Source organism: Lynx canadensis, chromosome F1 (genome assembly GCF_007474595.2).
Source record: "Lynx canadensis isolate LIC74 chromosome F1, mLynCan4.pri.v2, whole genome shotgun sequence".
NCBI classification, from domain to species: domain Eukaryota; kingdom Metazoa; phylum Chordata; class Mammalia; order Carnivora; family Felidae; genus Lynx; species Lynx canadensis.
In genome coordinates this window covers 16,070,137-16,095,213 of record NC_044319.2, presented here as the reverse complement: position 1 = coordinate 16,095,213, position 25,077 = coordinate 16,070,137, and the positions used below count along the sequence as shown (strand labels likewise).

The 25,077-nt window shown below is 38.4% G+C and overlaps 2 protein-coding genes across 7 annotated transcripts in view; one reads left to right on the top strand and one right to left on the bottom strand.

The window, feature by feature from the left end:
• RABGAP1L (RAB GTPase activating protein 1 like) overlaps positions 1-25,077 on the bottom strand; it is a 774,838-nt gene that overhangs the window by 711,093 nt on the left and 38,668 nt on the right. Inside the window, exon 1 of one of the 6 annotated variants that reach the window (XM_030303094.1) lies at positions 8,873-8,910. The exons of the other annotated variants lie outside the window; for them this stretch is intronic. The gene's annotated coding sequence lies outside the window, so the exon portion shown is untranslated. Of the gene's footprint in view, positions 1-8,872; positions 8,911-25,077 lie in introns of those variants that run through there. 6 annotated transcript variants of the gene reach the window in all.
• Positions 1,006-12,088, top strand: LOC115505542 (claudin-6-like). The gene is given in 4 exon segments (XM_030303189.1): positions 1,006-1,093; positions 11,312-11,415; positions 11,417-11,819; positions 11,822-12,088. Coding segments are annotated over 4 exon segments (783 nt in total). The 3' UTR covers positions 12,010-12,088.

Genomic DNA, 25,077 nt, shown 5'->3' with positions numbered 1-25,077 from the left:
CTATGAAATATCCCTTTCAATAAATTATTTTTCCATAAGTTAGTTTAATAAATTTTTTTAAAATATTTATTCATTTTTGAGAGACAGAGTGTGAGTCGGGGAGTGGCAGAGAGAGGGGAAGACACAGAATCTGAAGCAGGCTCCAGGCTCTGAGCTGTCAGCACAGAGCCTGACACAGGGCTCAAACTCACAAACCAAGAGATCTAGACCTGAGCTGAAGTCGGCGCTTAACCAACTGAGCCACCCAGGCACCCCTGCATAAGTTAAATTTTTTTTTTGTTTGTTTATTTATTTTTGAGAGAGACAGAGCATAAGTCAAAGAAGGACAGAGAGAGAAGGAGACACAGAATCCAAAGCAGGCTCCAGGCTCCGAGATGTCAGCACAGAGCCCAACACGGGGCTTGAACTCACAAACTGTGAGATCATGGCCTGAGCCGAAGTCAGAAACTTCACCAACTGAGCCACCCAGGTGCCCCATAAGTTAGTTTAAGTTGAGTTTCTGTCACATGAAACCTAATAAGTCCTAATATAATTATATGCAAGCAAAAAGACATAAAAGATATATTTTAATAAGTTTCATATAGTAAATATAAGGACAAAAATCTAGGTGAATGAAGATAGTATATAAAAAGTTGACAATTCCCCAGATAAACAGTATACTTGATCTGATGAAATAAAAAAAGGGGAGAAATGACTTACTTGAAATAATTACCAGAGGAAAAGAAGAAGACAAGTGGTACTTACAAAGGATGGTTTAAAAGGCAATAGAGGGGCACCTGGGTGGCTCAGTCAACTGGGCATCTGACTCCTGATTTTGACTCAGGTCATGATCTCACAGTTTCGTGGGCTCGAGCCCCACATCGGGCTCTGTGCTGGCGGCACACAGCCTGCTTGGGATTCTCTCTCTTCCTCTGTCTCTGCCCCCCCCCCCGACTGTGCTCTCTCTCTCTCAAAATAAACTTTAAAAAAAAGTTTTTTTTAATAAAAAAAAAAAAAAAAAGGAAGATGATGATGATGATGATAGTGGACCAAGAAGCCAAAAGACTCAAAATGCAACTTGTGAAAAAGACCCGAATCCAATACACAGAAAGAGGTAGAGTCTCCCTCCAGACCCACAGTCCCATGAGTTAAAAACCTAAATATTTGTTTTGTAAGCCAGCAAACATTTCAGCATTGTTATGTAGCATTGCCACAGCAATGGTTGACTAATTCATTGACCTGTTTTTAAATGCCTTCACTTAAAGGGGTGTCTGGTTGGCTTAGTTGGAAGAGTGCAAGCTGGGGAAGGACAGAGAGAGAAGGAGACAGAATCCGAAGCAGGCTCAAGGCTCTGAGCCCTCAGCACAGAGCCCAATGTGGGGCCTGAACCCACAAACCACTGGATCATGACCTGAGCCAAAGTCGGATGCCCAACCAACTGAGCCACCCAGGTACCCCCTTAAAAAATGTTTTTTTAAGTTTATTTATTTTAAGAGACAAAGAGAGCAGAGGAGGGGCAGATAGAGGGAGACATGGAATCTGAAGCAGGATCCAGGTGTTGAGCTGTCAGCACAGAGCCCAACATGGGACTTGAACTCACAGCCCACAAGATCTTGACCTGCCCTGAAGTTGGATGCTTAACCAACTGAGCCACCTGGGCACCCAATTTTTTTTTTAAGTTTATTTACTTATTTTTGAGAAAGAGAGAGAGAGAGAACACAAATATGAGTGGGGGAGGGGTAGAGAGAGAGGGAAAAGTTAAGAATCCCAAGAAGGCTCTGCACAGTCAGTGCAGAGCCCGGCACAGGGCTCAAACTCACGAACCATGAGATCATGACCTGAGCTGAAACCAAGAGTCAGATGCTTAACCGACTGAGCCACCCAGGTGCCCCTAAATGAAAAATATTTTTTTTTGTTTTGTTTTACATTTTTTCTTTTTTTTTTAATATATGAAATTTATTGTCAAATTGGTTTCCATACAACACCCAGTGTTCATCCCAAAAGGTGCCCTCCTCAATACCCATCACCCACCCTCCCCTCCCTCCCACCCCCCATCAACCCTCAGTTTGTTCTCAGTTTTTAACAGTCTCTTATGTTTTGGCTCTCTCCCACTCTAACCTTTTTTTTTTTTTTTTTTTTTTCCTTCCCTTTCCCCATGGGTTTCTGTTAAGTTTCTTAGGATCCACATAAGAGTGAAACCATATGGTATCTGTCTTTCTCTGTATGGCTTATTTCACTTAGCATCACACTCTCCAGTTCCATCCACGTTGCTACAAAAGGCCATATTTCATTCTTTCTCATTGCCTGGTAGTACTCCATTGTGTATATAAACCACAATTTCTTTATCCATTCATCAGCTGATGGACATTTAGGCTCTTTCCATAATTTGGCTATTGTTGAGAGTGCTGCTATAAACATTGGGGTACAAGTGCCCCTATGCATCAGTACTCCTGCATCCCTTGGATAAATTCCTAGCAGTGCTATTGCTGGGTCATAGGGTAGGTCTATTTTTAATTTTCTGAGGAACCTCCACACTGCTTTCCAGAGCGGCTGCACCAATTTGCATTCCCACCAACAGTGCAAGAGGGTTCCCGTTTCTCCACATCCTCTCCAGCAAAAAATATTTTGAAAATATACTCAAAATTTTTAATGGCATTTGACTTTATATTTTTCTCTTGGTTTTTCTGCCATTATTATATATGCCATCTATTCAAGAGTAAGGTTGATAAAATTATATAGTCACTTACTTCCTGGAAAACCAAGGTCTGTACAATTCAGAGTCCCATAAACTTGGCTTAAGACTAATAATCAGTTTTGTGCCCAGCAGATACAGGCATATGGTCAAGGGGGGGAAAAATCATCACAAGACAGAAGAGTTCATCACTAAAGTATTCACTGTATAGTTATATCCCCCCTTGATATAATAAAACCGAAGTTTTGTGATATGTGGGTCACCATCTAACACTTGGTATCTTGTATGATACTGCATAAAGCACATGTCACAGTTCTTTCTGGCCCAATGTATCCATGAGAAAAGGCATCTCACTTCTATGAACACACTTGTTTTATCTGAAAATAAGGTATTAGACTAGTTAATCTCCAAGATCTCTAAGCTCTAGCTTCTACACATCATTTATCTTCTGAATATTTGAAGAACAAATATTTCTTTAAAAAGCTACAGCACAGAGAAATTAAATAATCTAACAAGTTACAGAGCCTGAAACAAAACGTAGAAATCCTCAACTGAGAAATCTATTTACTAGCATATTACCTTTCCAAAGACTGGTAATTATTACACTATTACAAACATTTGATTCCAATCAATTGTCTCTTCTGCTCTCACATAACACAGTCTATCAAAGTATACCAAAATATAACACCAAGCAGAATTAAGAGGAAAAAGAAGTGAATTCATGTTTACTGTGTTTCGCCACAATAACTGGCACTAACAGAGGAAATGCTAATTACCAATTTGTTGGGTATAGCAGAGAGAATCAAGGTAGCAACCAAAACTTCGTGAACTTGGCAACCAGACCTGGTTCCTACAGTTAAGAGAAAGACTAAGAGATTTGATCCACACAAGATCAGCAGTGAAGGACACCTCAGTCATTGCACCAACACAACTAAAGAAAAGAAGTCAAGTGATATTTTTTAATTGTTTTTCTTTTCCTATTAAGTCTACAGACAAAGATCTGATCTCTGTCTTTGAAGCACAGAGCCCTCTGGGTTTAGTATAACACTGAATGTTTCTGAGATATGCCTGACTTAACACCTTTTAACCCTCAGAAGAAATTTAATACATAAAATCCAAATGCTTCTTGGCATACAGTGTGAACGTTTGTATGTTTTATGCATTTATCTCTGTCTAGTTCTGCAAGAATTAGTGAGCCACATGAAAGAATTAGAGTTCTTGAAAAATCCCTCAAGTTAACTAGGTTTCAAGAAGAGGCATTTTTTTCCTTGATTTGGTAAATTTATAACAAAGAAGAGGTACTATACTTCAGACTACTTTCTAATCTTTTCAGTAAAATGATTCAATGGGGTGCTTATGAGGAAAGTTAAGTAGTATGAAAAAAAGTTTTGAAATCCTAAAAAAAGGACTTCCAAATTGTGTTGCACAAATAAAACAAACACAAAGGCACAGAATAATCTGAAGAAGTTTAATATTTAGGAAATATTTTGACATGTACCTAACATTTCATAAGAGTTTCTACTATATAACGTCATGCATCTACAAAAGCAAAAGGGAAGAGGGTCCTTGCTAAATTGAAACTATAAACTATAAACTAAGTCCCTGTTCATTGGAAAAATAATTCAAAGTAAAAACTGTTCTAGTACTAGATTTTTCTACTTTACAAATTTGCACTCTCACGAGGCAAACAAAACCCGAAGATACTTTATATACTTAGAAGAACAAGTTATTCAATGACTCCATAACCATTTCTATTGACTATCCCACCTACTAGCAGATGTTTTTAAATGTGTTCTGAGGTGTTAAATAGGCAAGGTGTGATAAAAAAAAAAAATAAGTCCTCAGAAATCCAGTATCTGACAGTTTCTCATGTTGTTGAATGTGCATGTTGATGTCCATCTTGGCAGTTGTCACGCCTTTGAATCTTGGATCACAAGCCACAGTACACTTGCTGCACACTGAGGGCAGAGATAGGAGTATTAGAGCCCCAGGTTCTAATGCCACTCCATTAACTAGATTCTTCCACTTAATTTTTTAACAAGCATTCACTGTTGTTGCTGATGTTCAACACGTTATTTGGCAAGCATAGTTACATAGTAGTCTCCTCCAAATGGATACCTAAGAGACATTTCAAACTCAACATACTCAGAAACCATACTTCCAACCTTTCCCCTAACCCACCTATCCTCACTCCACACCACCCTCCTGCAGATTTTCTCATTTCAGTTGATGGCAACTCTACCCTTCTAGTTACTCTGGACAAAATTATCAGTCATGCTACTCCTCTTGTTCTCTTTTCCTCCTTCCTCAAACTAACTCTCTCTCACTCCACTCCCTCACCTTACATCTACAACATCTGCAAATTACTTTGGTTCTACCTCCAAATTACATCCAGAAATCATCCATTTCTCACCACTATTACTGCCACCACCAAGCCCCAGCCCCACCTACCATCATCTCTTACCTATATTATTCTAAAAGCCTTCAAAACTACTCTCTCTGCTTCTTTACTTGCTCCCCTATGGTCAACTTTCAAAAGCAACCAGAATGGTCCTTCTAATTTAGTTCTTTCCAGTCCCCTGATCAAAACTCTCCAATGGCTTCCCCATCCTATTCATAATAAAAGCCAAGTGACCTTCAAGGCCATTACATGTCTGCACCATAAAGTCACCCCTCCTCACCACTTCCCCCACCCCATCTTACCTTACCTTTGTGACTTATCTCCTACAATTCTCCCCCCTGTAGTCTCAATTCCATCTAAAACAAGCTCCTTGCTTTCTCTTAAACCACTTGACATGCTTGCTCTGGCTGTTGCAAAACAGAACACTCTTCGACCAGATATCTAACATGTTTACTTCCCTGTTCACATCTTTACTCAAATTTCATCCTCTTGAAAGACCTGCCCTGATTGTCTTATCTCATACTGCTTCCCCACCACCAATTTCCAACCCCCATTTATCCTGATCTGCTTACTCTTTCTTTCCCAGAACACTTATTTTCTAACATACAATCTGATTTACTTTTGTATTATATTTACTGTTTACTGTCCGTTTCTCCCACTAGGATGTAGCATCTTCAAAGGCAAGGATATTTGTTTTATTCACCTAGAAGAATGTCTGGCATATAGCAGACAGAAAAATATTTGCAGAATAAATGAATTAGATTACCCAAGGTGAGTAAATTCAAAGTTCCTAAAACCCAAAGAGCCATCTAATACCCCACAGCCTGATCAGAACTTTACCTCTAAAGGATGATAACAGCATTGACAGTTTCTTTCACTGGGTAAATAACCAGCATACACTTGTCATTATATAGAATTTCCACAGGTTTAAGATATAATGAGGTAACTTTTTTTAAGTTTATTTATTTATTTTAAGGGTATGTGGGTGGCTCGGTCGGTTAAGCACCCGACTTCAGCTCAGGTCACAATCTCAGAGTTCGTGAGTTCGAGCTTCCCATCAGGCTCACTGCTGTCAACACGGAGTCCATTTTTGTATCCTCTGTCCCGCCCCCGCTCACACTCCCTCACTCAAAAATAAATTAACCTTAAAAAGAAAAAAAAAGATTATTTATTTTGGAAGAGAGAGTGCACACAAGTGCACACGAGTTGGGGAAGAACAGAGAGAGAGAATTCCAAGCAGGCTCCACACTGTCAGTTCAGAGCCAGATGTGGATGGGGCTCCATCTCACCAACCAAGAGAGCTTGACTTGAGCCAAAATCAAGAGTCAGATGCTTAACCAAGTGAGTCACCCAAGTGCCCCTAAGGTAACTTTTAAAAAAAAACAGTAGGGGCACCTGGGTGGCTCAGTCAGGTAGGCATCCAACTTCAGTTAGGCTTCCAACTTCAGCTCAGGTCATCATCTCACAGTCCCTGAGTTCAAGCCCCAGGACAGGCTCTATGCTGACAGTTCAGAGCCTGGAGCCTGCTTCAGAGGCTCACTCTCGCTCTCGCCGTGTGTCTGTCTGTCTCTGTCTGTCTGTCTCTCTCTCTCTCAAAAATAAACATTAAAAATATATATTTAAAAAATAAAAAATAAATAAGACAGTAAACTAAAATGTTAGAGACCTCCACACCAAATTTCCCATCTATGCAAGGAAAATGAGAACAGTGACAAATCAATGATATTAAGAAATGATTGTTAATATTTCTGAGAGTATGAAAATGGTGGTATTGTTATGAGAGAATCCTTGTCTTCCGGAAACGCATAGTGAATATTTACAAATTAACATGATGTCTGAGATTTGCTTCATAAAATCTGGGTGGGCACAGAGGAAACTAGATTGGTCATCATTTGATAACTGCTAAAGTTGATAAGAGGTTACAGGATTATATATTATATCATTCGCCCTAATTTTTTATGCTTGAAATTTGTATTTTATATGCTTAAAATATGCCAAAATAGAAGAAAAAAATAAATAATAGTATGGAAAGTTTAAAAAAAAAACCCACAAAAACAAAGCCTATATTTCCTTTAGCATCTAGCACGTGACACCCAAATATATGATGAAAAAAATAAAGTACATGTCAAAATTAAAGAACAGTTCTTAGAAACTTCCATAATGACAACAGCAAATTAAAACAAAAGAAAATGACCAACTGAAGTGGTTGACCAACCTCACTGAAGTGAGGCCCTCCTTCAGTGTCAAGGAAAAATGGCCTGCAATGTGATAGCACAGTGATCTCAGATTTGAATGACTGGAACAGAAAGGGGACCACCTCAAAAGGCTTTTCATCTTTCAACAAGATAAAAGGCACCATACTTTATTCTACAAAGGTCATTCATATAAACGCAAAATATAATCAAAAGGGACAAGAAAATGTGGCTGAAATTTTATGTACCAAATAACACTGAAACATAATTAGAAGGAATAGTAATAAAAATATAAAGAACCAATTTGACTAGAAAACAAATACAGCAAGAAACAAACACTATCTCAATCCCAGAAAAGGTCAAGTAAATAAAAAAATTTTTAAGGCATAGATAACTCAAATCTTAGAAATGCTAAGGTAGTATAAACTAGACATACAAAACTTGAATCCTTCAAAACATAATTTCTATCACCTCTAGAACCAGTTTCAACAATCTCCCCAGCTAATTAAGTCTGCTCTAGTCCAATGATATTAGCCTATGGGGTTATACAATCAAAACAATTTTTTTAGAGCCACCCATCTAGCTTGTGTACAGATAAATGTTTGGGTTTCTTTAAATTCACATTCAAGTAGAGATAAAAATCTAATGGACTAAAAGTACAAAAAGGCATAAAATTTTCCCATCAGGAAAAGAAGCTGTTATTTATGCCAGCTTATCCTGCTAATGTGCCAGAGAGTAAGATGTGATATATGTGTTTCACATTCTAGGAATACCAGATTTTTAGCTACCACCTACATAAGAGCTTATATAAAAACATGTCAAGTACCTATTTTAGTTTGATTTTTCTCTTGCCTCTACTCTTATTTGCCAGAAAATCTCAAATTCTTAATAAAAACAAACTGAAATAGGTACCAGAGATATTTTTATGCCATTAATTCCCAGTACAGTACAATGCACCCTGTTGCTGATCAAAATAATCTCATTCCTTTTTAATTACTACAAATATTTTCATTTTATAAAGATTTGTTTTCATGTAACCTAAACAATCACCTTAATTAACCAAAATACTATACCACATTTCAAAGAGTTAAAAATTCACCTATCGTAAATTTGCTCTCGTTAAGTCAAGTCCTTCAACCTAGGGATTATTTATGTCTCTCCTGTTCTAAAAGACAAAAGTAATATCACAATCTGCAAAGTCATTATAGGACTGGTTTAATACAGTAAATAACTCCATAATGAACTAGACAATAATGTGTTATTACTTCATGAAACCCTTAAAAGTTATTATAAACAAGATCTAAACCGTATACACATTTTAATCATTACAGCACGAACACCTAAATATCAAAAACAAAAAAAGCAGCAATTATTCATCATGAACTATTCAGGGGCACCTGGATGGCTCAGTTAGTTAATAAGCATTTGACTCTTAATTTCAGCTCAGATCATGTTCATGAGTTCGAGCCCCATGTCAGGCTCTGAGCTGTGTCAGCACAGATCCTGCTTGGAATTCTCTCTCCCTCTCTCCCCCCTGACCCCACTCATGTTTTCTCCGTCTCAAATAAACTTTAAAACAAGAAGAAAAGAAATATTCAAATGGAGCACCTGGGTGGCTCAGTGAAGCATCAGTTCAGGTCTATTATCAGAGTCGTGAGTTCAAACCCTACGTTGGGCTCTGTGCTGGACATGGAGCCTACGTTAAAAAAAAAAAAAAAACAAACAACAAACATTCAATCATTTTACAGTCTCCAAATATACTCGACCACTTAGAACCATTCTTTTCCTGAATCCCAAATATCATGGATAGGAAAAGGAAAAAGGACTAGTCATAATAAGAATCTGCATTGTGAAGCAGTGCCTGCTCAAACATCCAATTCTAGATTTCAGCTCAGGTCATGACCTCACAGATTGTGAGTTTGAACCCCGCATTGGGCTCCATGCTGGCAGGGTAGACCCTGCTTGGGATTCTCTCTTTCTCTCTCTCTCTGCCCCTCCCGAGCTTGTTCTAAGTAAATAAACTTAAAAAAAAAAAAAAAATCTGTATTGTGAAAAAAGATCCTAGCTGATTGTGATATGCATATTCAACCGCATTAAATATGCCCATCCTGAAGGACTTACACTATTGGAATCTCCTTATCTAATTTAATTTATACAGTACTCATTCAACTAACAATTATTAAGTGACAGGGAATACGGCAAACAATGAAAATACATTCATATAGGGGAGCCTGGGGTGGCTCAGTCAGTTAAATGTCCAACTTTAGCTCAGATCATGATCTCACAGCTTGTGGGCTGGATTCCCACGTCGGGCTCTGTGCTGACAGCTCAGAGCCTGGAGCCTGCTTCAGATTCTGTGTCTTCCTCTCTCTCTGCCCCTCTCCCAATCGTACCATGTCTCTCTCAAAATTTAAATTAATAAAACCATCTTAAAATTGTTAAAAAAAAAAAAAAAAAAAACAGAAAATACATTCATACAAACTGTGGTTCTCTGCTCTCCAGGAAAAGGTGCCAACCATATGCCCAGAACTCCAAGAATATCTATATAGACCACAACAGATTTTTTTAAAAGCAAGACATCAGCAGTACTGTGTTCTGCTTAAGAAACAAGTAATAAAGTAGTACAGCAATGAGAAGGATTACCTGTGTGCATCAGAGGAGTTATTTATGAATAACCCAAATTTAGAAGTGAACAAATTCCATGGTTTTTCAAAGTATATTAAATGGAGCATTGAGGAATTCTTTCACCAAGAGGAATCTAAACACAACTCCCACCATCCACCACGGGTGAGATGGGGCAGTGTCTGAGTTTGGGACTAAACCTACTTATAAGAGTTCAAGCCCTAATAAATATTGACAATTAAGGCCTTAAAACCTGTTAAGCCCTCAACCAATAGAGTCAGCATACACACAACTGAGTTTAATCCTGCCTCCACCATTTACAAATTGTATGACCTTAATTAAGTAAATCTCTCTAACCTTCAACTTCATCAAGTTTAAAACAGCAAAAACAATAATCCACCTAAGAGTTGTTGGGGTAAAATTAAATGATATTATGCATGTAAAAGCACTGAGCATACTTCCTGGTACTTTAAAAAAAAAAGTTGAATACATATTAGTGACTATCATTTATTGTTTTTATGACACTATGAACCCTGGCTCAGTTATTACAGGAGTCTTAGCAGTATCACTTACCTTCAACTTATTTAACGATTTAGTTTGATCCATCTCTTATAATACATCTCAAATTCTATCTTATGTTATGACCCATATTGGGCTAACATAGATTTTCCACTATAAAAATGAAGAAGAAAAAAACTTCACATCCAAAAAGATACTACAATTCAAATTATGGACACTTGACTAAATAAACCAAATTTCTTCAGAAATAGATTTACTATAAGATACAGGAAAACATGTTTATAAAATTTCTAACTGATGCTCAAAACAAAATTATATACATGAAACTAGAGCAGGAAGTTATGAAGAAGGAAGATTAGGAGAAATTGCACAGAGACAAAATAAAATGATTAACAAAGGCAAAACCACACCAGGTCTGGATTAGATATTCCACCAGAACAAATTAGTAAAGAAACAAGACAAAAAAATCAAATGTTTATCCTAGATTCGACAAAAAAATTAAGAAATACAAACACTGAGGTAAGAGAAATATGAGATCAGATCCCAAAGAGGCAATCATAAATTTAAAAAAATAACAATTCCGGGGCGGGGGGAGGAAGCTGAAGAGAGAATAGTAATAAAGCCTATAATAAAAACAATTCCTAACTATACCAGTTACTATTCTTAGCACTTTACATAAACTCTTTTAATTCTATCTTAAAGTAAGTCTGTTATTATCTCCATTTTACAGATGTATAAACTAGGGCACAAAATGTTAAGAACCTTGCCCAAAGACACTAGTATCATGGCAGGAATTGGAAACCAAGCAATCTGGCTCCTCAGTTTATAGTCTTAACCACTATACAATGTCTCTCTAAAATATACAATATCGGCGGCTCCTACAAATCCCTGTGGGCTCCTTTGCAGCTCCTCTCAACTTTAAACTTGCTGTGGCTTCCGGTGGTCTGCAGACCCTGCAGATCATCCTAACCCTGCTTGGCTGGATGAATGCTCCTGCATTCTGTGCCCTGTCCCTTGTGGATGGTGACTGCCTTCATCAGTAACATCACCATGGTGGCCCAGGTGGCATGGGAGGGGCCGTGGATGTCCTGCATGGTGCAGAGCACAGGCCAGATGAAGTACAAAGTGTACAACCCACTGCTAATGCTGCCCCAGGACCTGCAGACTGTCTGCGCCCTTTGCGTCATCACCCTCCTGTTGACTCTCCTTGGTCCGTTGGTCCACCTCACTAGAGCCAAGGGTACCACCTGCATGGAAGACAAGGAGTCCAAGGCCTGTCTGATGCTTTTCTCTGGGATCATCTTTGTCATCTCAGAAGTCCTGACCCTGATCCCCATCTGCTGGACAGCCCACACCATCATCCGGGACTTCAATAACCCATGGGTGCTCAAGGCCCAAAAGCCGGAGCTGGGGGCCTCCTCCTTCTAGGTAGAGCAACTCTTTGCCTCTTGTTGCTGAGCGAGGGGCTACTGTGCCACACCTGCCCCTCTGGGGGCGGGGGGGAGGGGGACAGTGGATACCATTATATGGCCCGATACTTGGTGTCTGCCACACATGTCACCTCTTGGGGTCCCTCCAAATACCCCATTAAGAATTATGTCTAGTTCCAGTAGGGTAGTGGGGACTCCCTTGACAATAGAGCCTAATCCCCTGAGCTGGAGCCATCAAGATAGTGATCCAGACAGCTTGTGGTTGTTTTTATCTGTGTGTGCGCACGCGTGCGCGCACACTTTTGGACGGGAGGGAGTATATTTCTAATCTGATAACCTAACCAAGAAACTCAGACACTCTCTTGGGCTCTGCTGCTGGTATTTCTCACCTTTGAATGATGGAGCCAAGGATGTGATGCTTCAGGTTCTGGATCTTTCTCCACCCTGGACATCCCCACCTTGGAGGCCAACCTGGAGCTGTGGACCACTGTGAAGGCTGCCTGCTGTTCAGACTGTCCCTGAAGTCCCTTCTTACTGGTCAGGCCTCTAGAAACCCCAGGGGCTCTTGAGCCTCAGATAGCCTTTAGAAGACCAGGTGATAAGTTACCAGAGAATGCCCAACTCAGTCTTCTGATCTCTAGCTCCTCTACCCTGAGTCACATCTCAGCCATGCTATGCACCCTGACCCTCTCACCTTCAGCCCCTGCACACTACTGCCATGCCTTCCCACATACACACTCACCAGTTTTTGCTAAATAAAGCATGTTCCGTTTCATATGTGTGTGTGTATGTACGTATCTATATGTATATACATGAAATGTTTCTAATGTTTCTAATTGAAGGAAAACCTGAAATGGGACATCTAAAGATTTTGAGTACACAAGGAAAAAATAATTAAAACATGCTAAAACCTAGATACAGCCTAGTAAAAATGTTTTTTAGAAATCCTACAGAAAAACAAGGAGTGATAAAGAACTATCTACGAAAAGGAGAAGAGGGGAGGAGAATGAGGAGGACCAGGGAGAACAGACTTCTATTAATCTCAGACGTAACCCTTTCCTCTGGGAAAGTACAACACAAATTATAATGAAGCAATCCTTAAATTTTCAGAGTGAAACAGAAAGATCAAAACCCAAGAACCCCATACCTATACACATACAAAACCAACTGCTTCTCAACTGGACAAAAATTCAGAAAAGAGAACACTCATATGATAAACTCTCCATGAAGATAATTACCCAACTATATATTTCAGGCTAACAAGAAACAAAATTTAAAAAGACATGGAAGCTAGTCTACAAAGAACAAAGAGTGAATAAAATCGATTACACAGTACTAAGACTAACAACTACTGTTGATGAGTCATAAAACATTAAATGTAAAAAATTCCTGAAAAAACTGATTTTACACACTGAAAAATAACACTTTGGGTCAAAATAACAGAGTTATCAACAAAACCCTAACAAGAAAGACAAAAATAGATATACATTTACATACATAAGATTTTTTACCTTCAGAGTTAACAGATATGGTTGATCCTTACTATTCACAGATTTTGTATTTGTAAATTCACTTACTAAAACTTACCTGTAATCCCAAAATCAATATTTACAGCATTTTAGAAGTTATTTGCAGACATGCACAATGTGGCAAAAAAATTTGAGTCGCCCAATACACATGCTTCCAGCTGAAGGTGAACAAGGCAATGCTCTGCCTTCTTGTTTCAGCTCTCAAACTCTAAACAAGTGTCCTTTTCACAGTCTATTTATTGTCATGTTTTTACATTTTACTATTTCAAATGTCCCCAACTATAGTGCTGAAGGGCTGTCTGGTGTTCCTAAGCACAAGAACATGATGATGTGACATATGAAAAAACTGCATTAGATAAGCTTCCTTCAGCCATGAGTTAAATCTACATATTAAACATATATTAAAGAAGATCGCTTTAAACAGAACTGTACATAAAACAAGGTAATGTGTTCATCAGTTGATAAAAACGTTGTGATTAGAAGCTCACAGGAACCTAATTGTACATGTCCCCTAGGAACTACTTTAGTATTTGCTAATTCAGTGTTTGTAGTAGCTGTGTAAGAACATAACTACCACAAATAAAGAAAATCAACTATATCTTGAATCTCCATATTGAAAATTAAAGAAACAGTTTGTTGCAAATGTTTTCACAGAACACATATATAACCAGTAGTAGAATAAAAAGAAACCGTGTATCATCTTCTCTATTACTTGGATAAAGAATTAAGAACCATAATCTACTCACACAAAAAGAGATAGCAGAAATAAGGCAACAGCAAAAACACATAAAATTTTAAGAACATAAAGCCAGATGGATGTGAAAGGAAAACCAAAAGCCTGTCACATGAAAGTGAAAGGATTCTGCACTATACTAATCGTGACCAAAAACAATCAACAAACAGAGGCAAAAAACCACAAATTTCCTTAAATGTAAGAACACAAAAATAAAGCTGGATTTCTGGTTTCCAGTTCCACATATTAAGAAGCTCAGAAATAGCCACTTCATGCTAATAACCAGTAAAAAGCTATACAAATTAAAAAATCAACAACTGTTCTTAGCTCCAAAAGACAGGTGAAGTGACAAGACAAACTGCTGCCCCCAAAACTGAACAGACTGTCAGGTAAATATAGAGAATCATAACCCACTGGAGCAGAAACTTCCATGGGAATCAGTGCTGAGGTAGGAAAACTTAAACTGTAATTGAGGCTCGGTGTGGGCAAGTCTGAGAGGTTTCCATTTGCATGGAACATCTTTTTCAATCCCTCACTTTCAGTGTGTTTGTGTCCTCACATCTGCAGTGAGTCTCTTGTAGGCAGCATATAAATGGATCTTTTTTTTTTTAATCCATTCAGCACCCTATGCTTTTTGATTGGAAAATTAGTCCATTTACATTTAAAGTAATTACTGGTAGATCTGTACTTACTGTCATTTTATTGTTTTCTGAAGGCTTTGTAATTCCTCTCTTCTCTTGCTCTTTCCCTTTGTGATTTGATGAGGGTTTTTTTAGTGGTATGCTTAGATTCCCTTCTCATTATCTTCTGTGTATCCACTATATATTTTTGCTTTGTGGTTACCATGAGGCTTACATATAACAACCTGTAACAATCTATTTTAAGTTGATAACAATTTAAGTTTGAATGCATTCTAAAGCTCTATATTTTATCCTCCTATATGCTGCCTTTTATGTTTTTGGTGGCACCTTTTACATCTTATCTTGTATAGCCCTTAACTAATTATTGTAGTTATAGTTATTTTTACTACTTTTGTCATTTAACCTTCAAACTAACTTTGTCAGTGATTAGTCAACTACCTTACTATATGTTTACCAGTGAGATTTATACTTTTATATGTTTTCTTGTTACAACCTTGGGAACTTCGTCTTCAGCTTAAAGAAGTTCCTTTAACATTTCTTGTAAGGCTGAGTTAGTGATGATGAACTCCTTTACTTTTGTCTGGAAAACTCTTTATCTCATATCCTTCAATTCTGAATAACTTTGCCAGGTGGAAGTTTCTTTCCTTCAGCACTTTGAATATATCATGCCTCTCCCTTCAAGCCTGCAAAGTTTTTGCTAAAAAAATATGATAATCTTATAGGAGTTCCTCTGTATGTAACAAGTTGTTTTCCTGTTGCTGCTTTTAAGATTCTCTCTTTAACTTTTGACATTTTATTATATCATGTGTCTTGGTGTGGGTCTCTCTAGGTTCATCTTTTCTGGAACTTTCTAGACTTCCTGATCTAATTGTCCATTGCCTTCTCTAGGTTAGGAAAGTTTTCAGCCACCATTTCTTCAAATAAGTCTGCCCATTTCTCTCTCTTCTCCTTCTGGGACCCCTATAATATGAATGTTAGACCACCTGATGTTGTCCCATAGGTCCCTTAAGCTAGCTTCACTTTTTTTCATTCTCTTTTCATTTTCCTGCTCTGATTGAATGAGTTCCACTACCCTATCTTTGAGTTCACTGATCCTTTCTCCTGCTTCATCTAGCCTGCTGTTGAACTCCTCCATTATATTTTGCAGACCAGTTATTGTATTCTTCAGTTCTGTGACTTTATTTGGTAGTTCTTTATATTTTCTAACTCTTTAAGTTCTTACTGTGTTCACCATTCTTCTCCTAAGTTCAGTAAGCATCTTTATGATCATTACTTTGAACTCTTTATCATGTAAATTATTTATCTCCGTTTCATTAAGCCATTTTTCTGAGGTTTTATCTTATTCATTTGGAACCTACTCCTCTTTTTCCTCATTGTTTGACTTTCTATGTTTATTCCTGTTTTAGATAAAACTGCCACCTCTCCCACTCTTGAAAGAGTGGTCTCATGTAAGAGATGAACCTTATCATTCAATCATACTGGTTGTCTCTTGAACCTTTGTGATTGTCCAAGCAGCCTATTTTTCTTTTAGTTTGTTTGTTTGTTTGGGGTGAGAGAGGGTATGCACTTTATTTATTTATTTATTTATTTATTTATTTATTTATTTAGGGAAAGAGAGGGCACACACAAGCAGGGGAGGGGCAGAGAGTGGGAGAAAAAGAATCCCAGACTCCATGCTGTCAGCACCAAGCCCAATGGGGGGCTGGAACTCACAAACCCTGAGATCATGACCTACGCTGAAACCAAGAGTCAGACACTTAACCAACTGAGCCACCCAGGTACCTCAGCCTATTTTATTTTTAATAGCTCCCAGTTGTTGAGGATATGCTGAGACCTGTCTGTGTCCCAGAATGGGGAGCAGGAGGGAATATTAGTCAGCACCTAGATTCAGGTTGATTAGAAGCCAGACCCTCAGGCAGCAGGTTTTCAAGTACATAAATATAGACAGTCTTGTGGGACCACAAGGATAAGCCCTGCTGGCCACCAGACCAGGCAATCTGGAGATGTTTTCTGGGTGACAGTTGCAAAAACTGGTATGCAAAACTGATCCAACAATCAAAAATCACATCAACTGGCTACAAAAGACAAATCACATGATTATATCAGTAGATGGAGAAAAGCATTTCACAAAATCTAACACTCTCATAATAAAAACTCTTAGTACACTAGGAATTAAGGGAACTTCCTCAACTTGATAAAGAATATGTTCATAGATGACATAATTGTTTATGTAGAAAATCTGAAAGAACTGACCAAAAAATTACTAGAACAAGCAATTACAGCAAAGTGGCAGGCTACAGGGTTAACATAAAAATCAATCACTTTCCTATATGCCAGCAATGAACAAGTGAAATTAAAAACACAATACCATTTACAATAGCACCCCAGAAATTATATATTTGGGTATAAATCTAAAAAATTATATACAAGACGTATATGAGGAAAAGCTAGGAAACTATGATGTAAGATATCAAAGAAGAACTAAAGAAACGGAAAGATATTCCATGTTTGTGTATAGGAAGACTCAATATTGCTGTCAGTCCCTCCCAACTTGATCTATAGATTCAATGCAATCCCAATCCAAATCCCAAAAAGATGCCCTGTGGACGTCGAAAACTAATTCTAAAGTTTACAGAAAGAGGCAAAAGACCCAGAATAATTGATACAATACTGAAGAACAAAATCTGGGGACTGACACTACCTGACTTACTATAAAGAGAAAGTAATGAAGATAGTGTGTTATTGGCAAAAGAACAGATAAATAGATGAACAGAACAAAATAGAGAGCACAGAAATAGACTCATACATATATAGTCAGACAATCTTTGACAAAGGAGCAAAAGCAATACAATGGAGAAAAGACAGCCTTTTTAACAATTGGTACAGAAACACTGGACATCCATGCCAGAATATAAGGAATACAGACACAGACCTTACTCCTTTCCCAAAAATTGACTCAAAATTAGAGCACCTGGGTGGCTTAGTCAGTTGAGCATCCAACTTCAGCTCAGGTCATGATCTCACAGCTCCTGAGTTTGAGCCCCGAGTGGGGCTCTGTGCTGACAGCTCAGAGCCTGGAGCCTGCTTCAGGTTCTGTGTCTCCCTCTCTGTTTGCCCCTCCCCCTCTCATTCTCTCTCTCATTCTCTCTCTCTCTCTCTCTCTCAAAAATAAACATTTTTTAAAAATTACTCAAAATAGATCACAGACGTAAATGTAAAATCAAAACTATAAAACTTATAAAAGATAACGCAGAAGCAAATCTAGATGACTTTTGCACTGGTGATGACTTTAAGATACAACACTAAAGGCATGAGCCATTAAAGAAACTGATAAGATGGACTTCATTAAAATTAAAATTTTCCACTCTGCAAAGATACTGTCAAGAGAGTGAAAAGACAAGCCACAAACTAAGAGAAAATATTTGCAATAGTGATATCTGACAAAGAAAACTGATCCAAAATAAACAACTCTCAAAACTCAGTAAGAAAATAACCTGATTTTTAAAATGGACAAAGATCTTAACAGACACCTACCTCATCAAAGATACAAACATGGCAAATAATCGTATGAAAACGAAGCCCATGAAATAAGATGAAGCTCCATATGTCATCAGGAAAATGCAAATTAAAACAATGAAATCCCACTACATACCTATTACAAGGGCTGAAATCCTGAACAGTAACAAGACCAGATGCTGGTAAGAATACGGAGTGACAGGAATTCCCATTCATTACTGGAGGGAATGAAAAGTGGACATCCGCTGTGGAGAACAGTTTGGCAGTTTCTTACAAAATCAAACATACTCTGACCATACAATCCAGCACTCCTTGGTATTTACCAAAAGGTAATGAAAATATGATAATGTCCACACAAAAACCCACACATGGATATTCAGAGCAGCCTTACTGATAATTACCAAACCCTGGAAGCAACAAAGTCCTTCTGTCCTACAGCCCTTCAGTAGGCAAATGGATAAACTGTAGTACATCCAGACAATGAAACATTATTCAGAGCTGAAAAGAAATAAACTATCAAGTCATGAAAAGACATGTAGGAAACTTACATGTACATTACTAAGTGAAATAAGCCAGTGTGAAAAAGCTGCACACTGTAGGAGTCCAACTATATAACATTCTAGAAAAGACAAAATTATGTAGACAGTAAAAAGATCAATGGTTGACAAGAGCTGAGGAAGCAAAGAACAAAAAAGAGGATTTTTAGGGCAATGAAAACACTCTGTATGACACTAAAATAGTTGATATATGTCATTATATATTTGTCCAAATTCATAGGAAAAGTGAACCCTAATGTAAACTATGGACTTTGAGCGGTAACAATGCAGATTCATCCATTCTAACAAATGTACCATCCTATGAGAAATGTTGATAATGGAGGTTACGCATGTGTGAAGGCAGAGGGTATATACAAAAATCTGTGTCTTCCGCTCACTTTTGCTGTGAGCCTAAAACTGCTCTAAAACATAAAGCTTATTTTTAAAAATAAAGTAGTAAGTCAGATACATCCTCCCCATAAGAGGGGCAAGCTCCCCTGGCCTTCAGTCCCCACCCAAAGTGCTGCAGCATTTGCCAAAAAGCTCACATTGCTCTTTTCTTTTTCTTCTTTCTAAAAACAATTCAGTGAGGGGCACCTGGGTGGTTCAGTCAATTAAGTATCAGACTGGTTCCATTCACGATCTCATGGTTCCTGAGTTTGAATCCCACATCGGGCTCACTGCTGTCAGTGCAGAGCCTGCTTGGGATCCTCTGTCCCCCTCTCTCTCCACCCCCCACCAACTCGTGTGCATGTGTGTGCACACACGTGCACTCTCTCTCAAAAATAAACATTAAAAAAAATTTTTTAATAAAAATAATTCAGTGGGTTTTAGTACATTCACAAGGTTGTACAACTATCACCACAGTCTAATTTCAAAACATTTTTATCACTCCAAAAAGAAACTCTTTACCCACTTGCAGTCGCTCCCCATTCCTCCTTATCCCCAGCAACCTCTAATCTGCTCTCTCTTCACATTGCTTATTGTTTTTATAACTTTCTAGCCTTTCCTGACTATTCAAAAGACTATCTAGTGCATGCCTCCCTCCAGCTGCTAGGTAAGTGATAACAATCTCAGCACTTTTCCCCCGGAACAGCACAGAACCAACAAACAGGTCAATTTCCTAGAATCAGTCCCTGAGATGTATAATCTTACTGAAAGAACCAGGCATTTATAATTAACTGAAGCCTGTTCATGCAGATTTATTCACCACCATCACCATCACATCTGGGAGAACAAAATGGTTACTACCAATTGAATGCTCAGAGTTCAACTTAATAGGTGCCAAAGCCAAGGTGGTCAGCGTTGACAGCTGAGAATAACTGGTTTTGAATCACAACCTCTACCCTGACAAGTTTTATGACTTTGAGCAAATTACTTAATCTCTCCATGTCTTAATTTTTTTTAAGCTATAAAATAGGGAGGATCATGTTACCCCCCCCCCCCGCAGAACTGTTGTAAATATAAAACGAGCTAGCATAAGTAACGTGCTTAGAACAAACAATACATTTAAGAACTTAATGAATGCTACTTATTGTTGGTATCTATATTATCTACCTATTAAAAGATTCCTGAGAGGTACCTGGGTGGCTCAGTTGGTTAAGTGGCCAACTATGGCTCAGGTCACGATCTCACAGTTTATGAGTTTGAGCCCCGCATCAGGCCCACTTCAGTTCCTCTGTCCCCTTCTCTCTCTGCCTCTAACCCACTCACTAACTCACACACACACTCTCTCTCTCTCTCTCAAAAATAAAAACATTTTTAAAAATTTAAAGAATTAAAAAAAGTAAGAGATTTGGGGCAACTGGGTGGCTCAGCTGGTTGAGAGGCTGACTTCAGCTCAGGTCATGATCTCACGGTTCATGGGCTCAAGCCCCGCATTGGGCTCTGCGCTGACAGCTCGGAGCCCGGAGCCTGCTTCGGATTCTGTGTCTCCCTCTCTCTCTCTGCCCTCCCCCCGCCTCACTCATGCTCTGTCTCTGTCTCTCAAAAGATGAATAAACAGGGGCACCTGGGTGGCTCAGTCGGTTGAGAGTCTGACTTCAGCTCAGGTCATGATCTCACAGCCTCGCGTCGGGCTCTGTGCTGACAGCTCAGAGCCTGGAGCCTGTTTCAGATTCAGTGTCTCCTTCTCTCTGCCCCTTCCCCGCCCATGCTCTGTCTCTCAAAAGTGAATAAATGTTAAAAAAAAATTTTTTTTAATATGAATCAACGTTGATAAATAAATAAAATACGATTCTTGGGGCACCTATGTGGCTCAATCAGTTGAATGTCCAACTCTTGATTTCAGCTCAGGTCATGATCCCATCCATGGTCATGGGATGGAGCCCCACATCAGGCTCCATGCTGGGCATGAAGCCCACTTAACATTCTCATTCTCTTTCTCCCTCTTCCCCTCTCCCCTGATTGCACTCTCTCTCTAAAATTAAAAAAAAATTTAATTTTTTTAAAAAGATTCTTAAATGGGGTCAAAATATGATGAGTACTAAAAAAAAAAAAAAAAAAAAAAGCTGGTGGCTAACCATGGTTGGACCATATGAAATCACCAATACATGACTTTTTTTGACCTACAGAAATGGTAATTTCATGTGATTCAAGCTAACATATACTTCAAAGAGACATACTTAAAAGAACATGGAAAGCTGGGGGGAAAAGGACAAATCATATCAGGTAAATTAAAATAAAAAAGATACTGAGATAGGCAGATTCAATATCAGAGTATAATTTGGCCTACAAGCATTAAACAGGACAAATGAGGTATTTTTATATTGATAAGCAGTACAAGTCACACTGAAAAATCTCTTAGTCAAAAGCCTATATACACCAAATAGTGTAATATCAAATCCACAGAGCAAAAACTGTTCAAAATACAATGAAAAGCTGACAGACAATTCAAGCAGAAGACAATTAGCTGTTAACAAATCAAGTGTCTTCTAAGAAATGAGGATACAGACATGAAGTTTAATTGGTATGGTTCATTAATAGATATGTACGTAAACACTATCATTCTGGCCAAACATAAAGATTCATTTTCTCACACACCACATACACACACACACTCAAATTGTTAGAGTAGAGATAGTTTAGGATACTTCTCTGACAAAAATACAGTAAAACTGAGTATCAGTAAGAGTTTATGTCAAGTAGAGGGAATCCTAATTGCTCATTTATTGACAAACATTCCCCAACCCTGACTAAAACAGATGATCTGTCTGGTGCACTGATGCTTCCCCAACACCTAAAAGAATGTCTGACGCATGGTAAACACTATATAAATATGTACTGAATGAAATTAAAAAGCACTAAATACTCAGGACAATAGGGACTTCAAAGCTACAATCATAGACTGTTTAAAATGTAAAAATGAGAATACTACATGTCAAAATATTTCTGGTTTTGTTCCAGTATACCTTTATAGTAATATTATTATATAAACTATCACAATCTGAAAGCATCAACTGAAAATCTATTCCAACTAATAAAAGATTTCAGAAAAATAACAGTTCTTAGAGCACATGAAGTACACAAAACAGTGCTGGTTGTTATTATCACAAATGTTCTCTACTTTCACGCATTTGATAGTTTTGTACTTTATATAATGACACTCTCTGCCTTTCTCATGCCAAAGGCAGCAATTTACATCCACAGGACAAAAATTATTTCCTGCTCTTCTGTGATAACATCATCAGCCCCTGAGGAAAAAGGCCAGATCTCCTCTGCAGCAATGCCCATCAAGTAAAATGCCTATCTTCACCGCTACCATGGACAGGGGTGTAATCCCATGCAAAAGCTTCCTGGCCAACAGTACAGTAAGTAACTGGGCCTCCCTCCCCAGGGACCGTGAAGTAAGTAACTGGGCCTCCCTCCCCAGGGACCGTGAATCCCTGGAAAGAATCTCAACCAACCTAAAAGCAGTATCTAACTATTATCTAGAGTTTTCACATTTTCTTAGCTACCTATAAATAGAATACATCCATCCCCCCCACACACACACATAAATCTATCAGATTAGAGATTTATTTTTTTAAACATTTTCTGAAATATATTCTCTATGAAAATAGATGATCAGTATTGTTTTTATTTATTCATATTAATGTTTATTTTGAAAAAGAGAGACAGAGGGTGAGCAGGAGAGGGGCAGAGACAGAGGGAGACAGAATTTGTTTTTTTTTTGTTTTTGATCTTGAATATTTTATTTTTTTTATATATGAAATTTATTGACAAATTGGTTTCCATACAACACCCAGTGCTCATCCCAAAAGGTGCCCTCCTCAATACCCATCACCCACCCTCCCCTCCCTCCCACCCCCCATCAACCCTCAGTTTGTTCTCAGTTTTTAACAGTCTCTTATGCTTTGGCTCTCTCCCACTCTAACGTCCTTTTTTTTTTTTTTTTTTTCCTTCCCCTCCCCCATGGGTTCCTGATAAGTTTCTCAGGATCCACATAAGAGTGAAACCATATGGTATCTGTCTTTCTCTGTATGGCTTATTTCACTTAGCATAACACTCTCCAGTTCCATCCACGTTGCTACAAAAGGCCATATTTCATTTTTTCTCATTGCCTGGTAGTACTCCATTGTGTATATAAACCACAATTTCTTTATCCATTCATCAGTTGATGGACATTTAGGCTCTTTCCATAATTTGGCTATTGTTGACAGTGCTGCTATGAACATTGGGGTACAAGTGCCCCTATGCATCAGTACTCCTGTATCCCTTGGGTAAATTCCTAGCAGTGCTATTGCTGGGTCATAGGGTAGGTCTATTTTTAATTTTCTGAGGAACCTCCACACTGCTTTCCAGAGCGGCTGCACCAATTTGCATTCCCACCAACAGTGCAAGAGGGTTCCCGTTTCTCCACATCCTCTCCAGCATCTATAGTCTCCTGATTTGCTCATTTTGGCCACTCTGACTGGCGTGAGGTTATACCTGGGTGTGGTTTTGATTTGTATTTCCCTGATAAGGAGCGACGCTGAACATCTTTTCATGTGCCTGTTGGCCATCTGGATGTCTTCTTTAGAGAAGTGTCTATTCATGTTTTCTGCCCATTTCTTCACTGGGTTATTTGTTTTTCGGGTGTGGAGTTTGGTGAGCTCTTTATAGATTTTAGATACTAGCCCTTTGTCCAATATGTCATTTGCAAATATCTTTTCCCATTCCGTTGGTTGCCTTTTAGTTTTGTTGGTTGTTTCCTTTGCTGTGCAGAAGCTTTTTATCTTCATAAGGTCCCAGTAATTCACTTTTGCTTTTAATTCCCTTGCCTTTGGGGATGTGTCGAGTAAGAGATTGCTACGGCTGAGGTCAGAGAGGTCTTTTCCTGCTTTCTCCTCTAAGGTTTTGATGGTTTCCTGTCTCACATTTAGGTCCTTTATCCATTTTGAGTTTATTTTTGTAAATGGTGTGAGAAAGTGGTCTAGTTTCAACCTTCTGCATGTTGCTGTCCAGTTCTCCCAGCACCATTTGTTAAAGAGGCTGTCTTTTTTCCATTGGATGTTCTTTCCTGCTTTGTCAAAGATGAGTTGGCCATACGTTTGTGGGTCTAGTTCTGGGGTTTCTATTCTATTCCATTGGTCTCTGTGTCTGTTTTTGTGCCAATACCATGCTGTCTTGATGATGACAGCTTTGTAGTAGAGGCTAAAGTCTGGGATTGTGATGCCTCCTGCTTTGGTCTTCTTCTTCAAAATTCCTTTGGCTATTCGGGGCCTTTTGTGGTTCCATATGAATTTTAGGATTGCTTGTTCTAGTTTCGAGAAGAATGCTGGTGCAATTTTGATTGGGATTGCATTGAATGTGTAGATAGCTTTGGGTAGTATTGACATTTTGACAATATTTATTTTTCCAATCCATGAGCAGGGAATGTCTTGCCATTTCTTTAAATCTTCTTCAATTACCTTCATAAGCTTTCTATAGTTTTCAGCATACAGATCCTTTACATCTTTGGTTAGATTTATTCCTAGGTATTTTATGCTTCTTGGTGCAATTGTGAATGGGATCAGTTTCTTTATTTGTCTTTCTGTTGCTTCATTGTTAGTGTATAAGAATGCAACTGATTTCTGTACATTGATTTTGTATCCTGCAACTTTGCTGAATTCATGTATCAGTTCTAGCAGACTTTTGGTGGAGTCTATCGGATTTTCCATGTATAATATCATGTCATCTGCAAAAAGCGAAAGCTTGACTTCATCTTTGCCAATTTTGATGCCTTTGATTTCCTTTTGTTGTCTGATTGCTGATGCTAGAACTTCCAGCACTATGTTAAACAACAGCGGTGAGAGTGGGCATCCCTG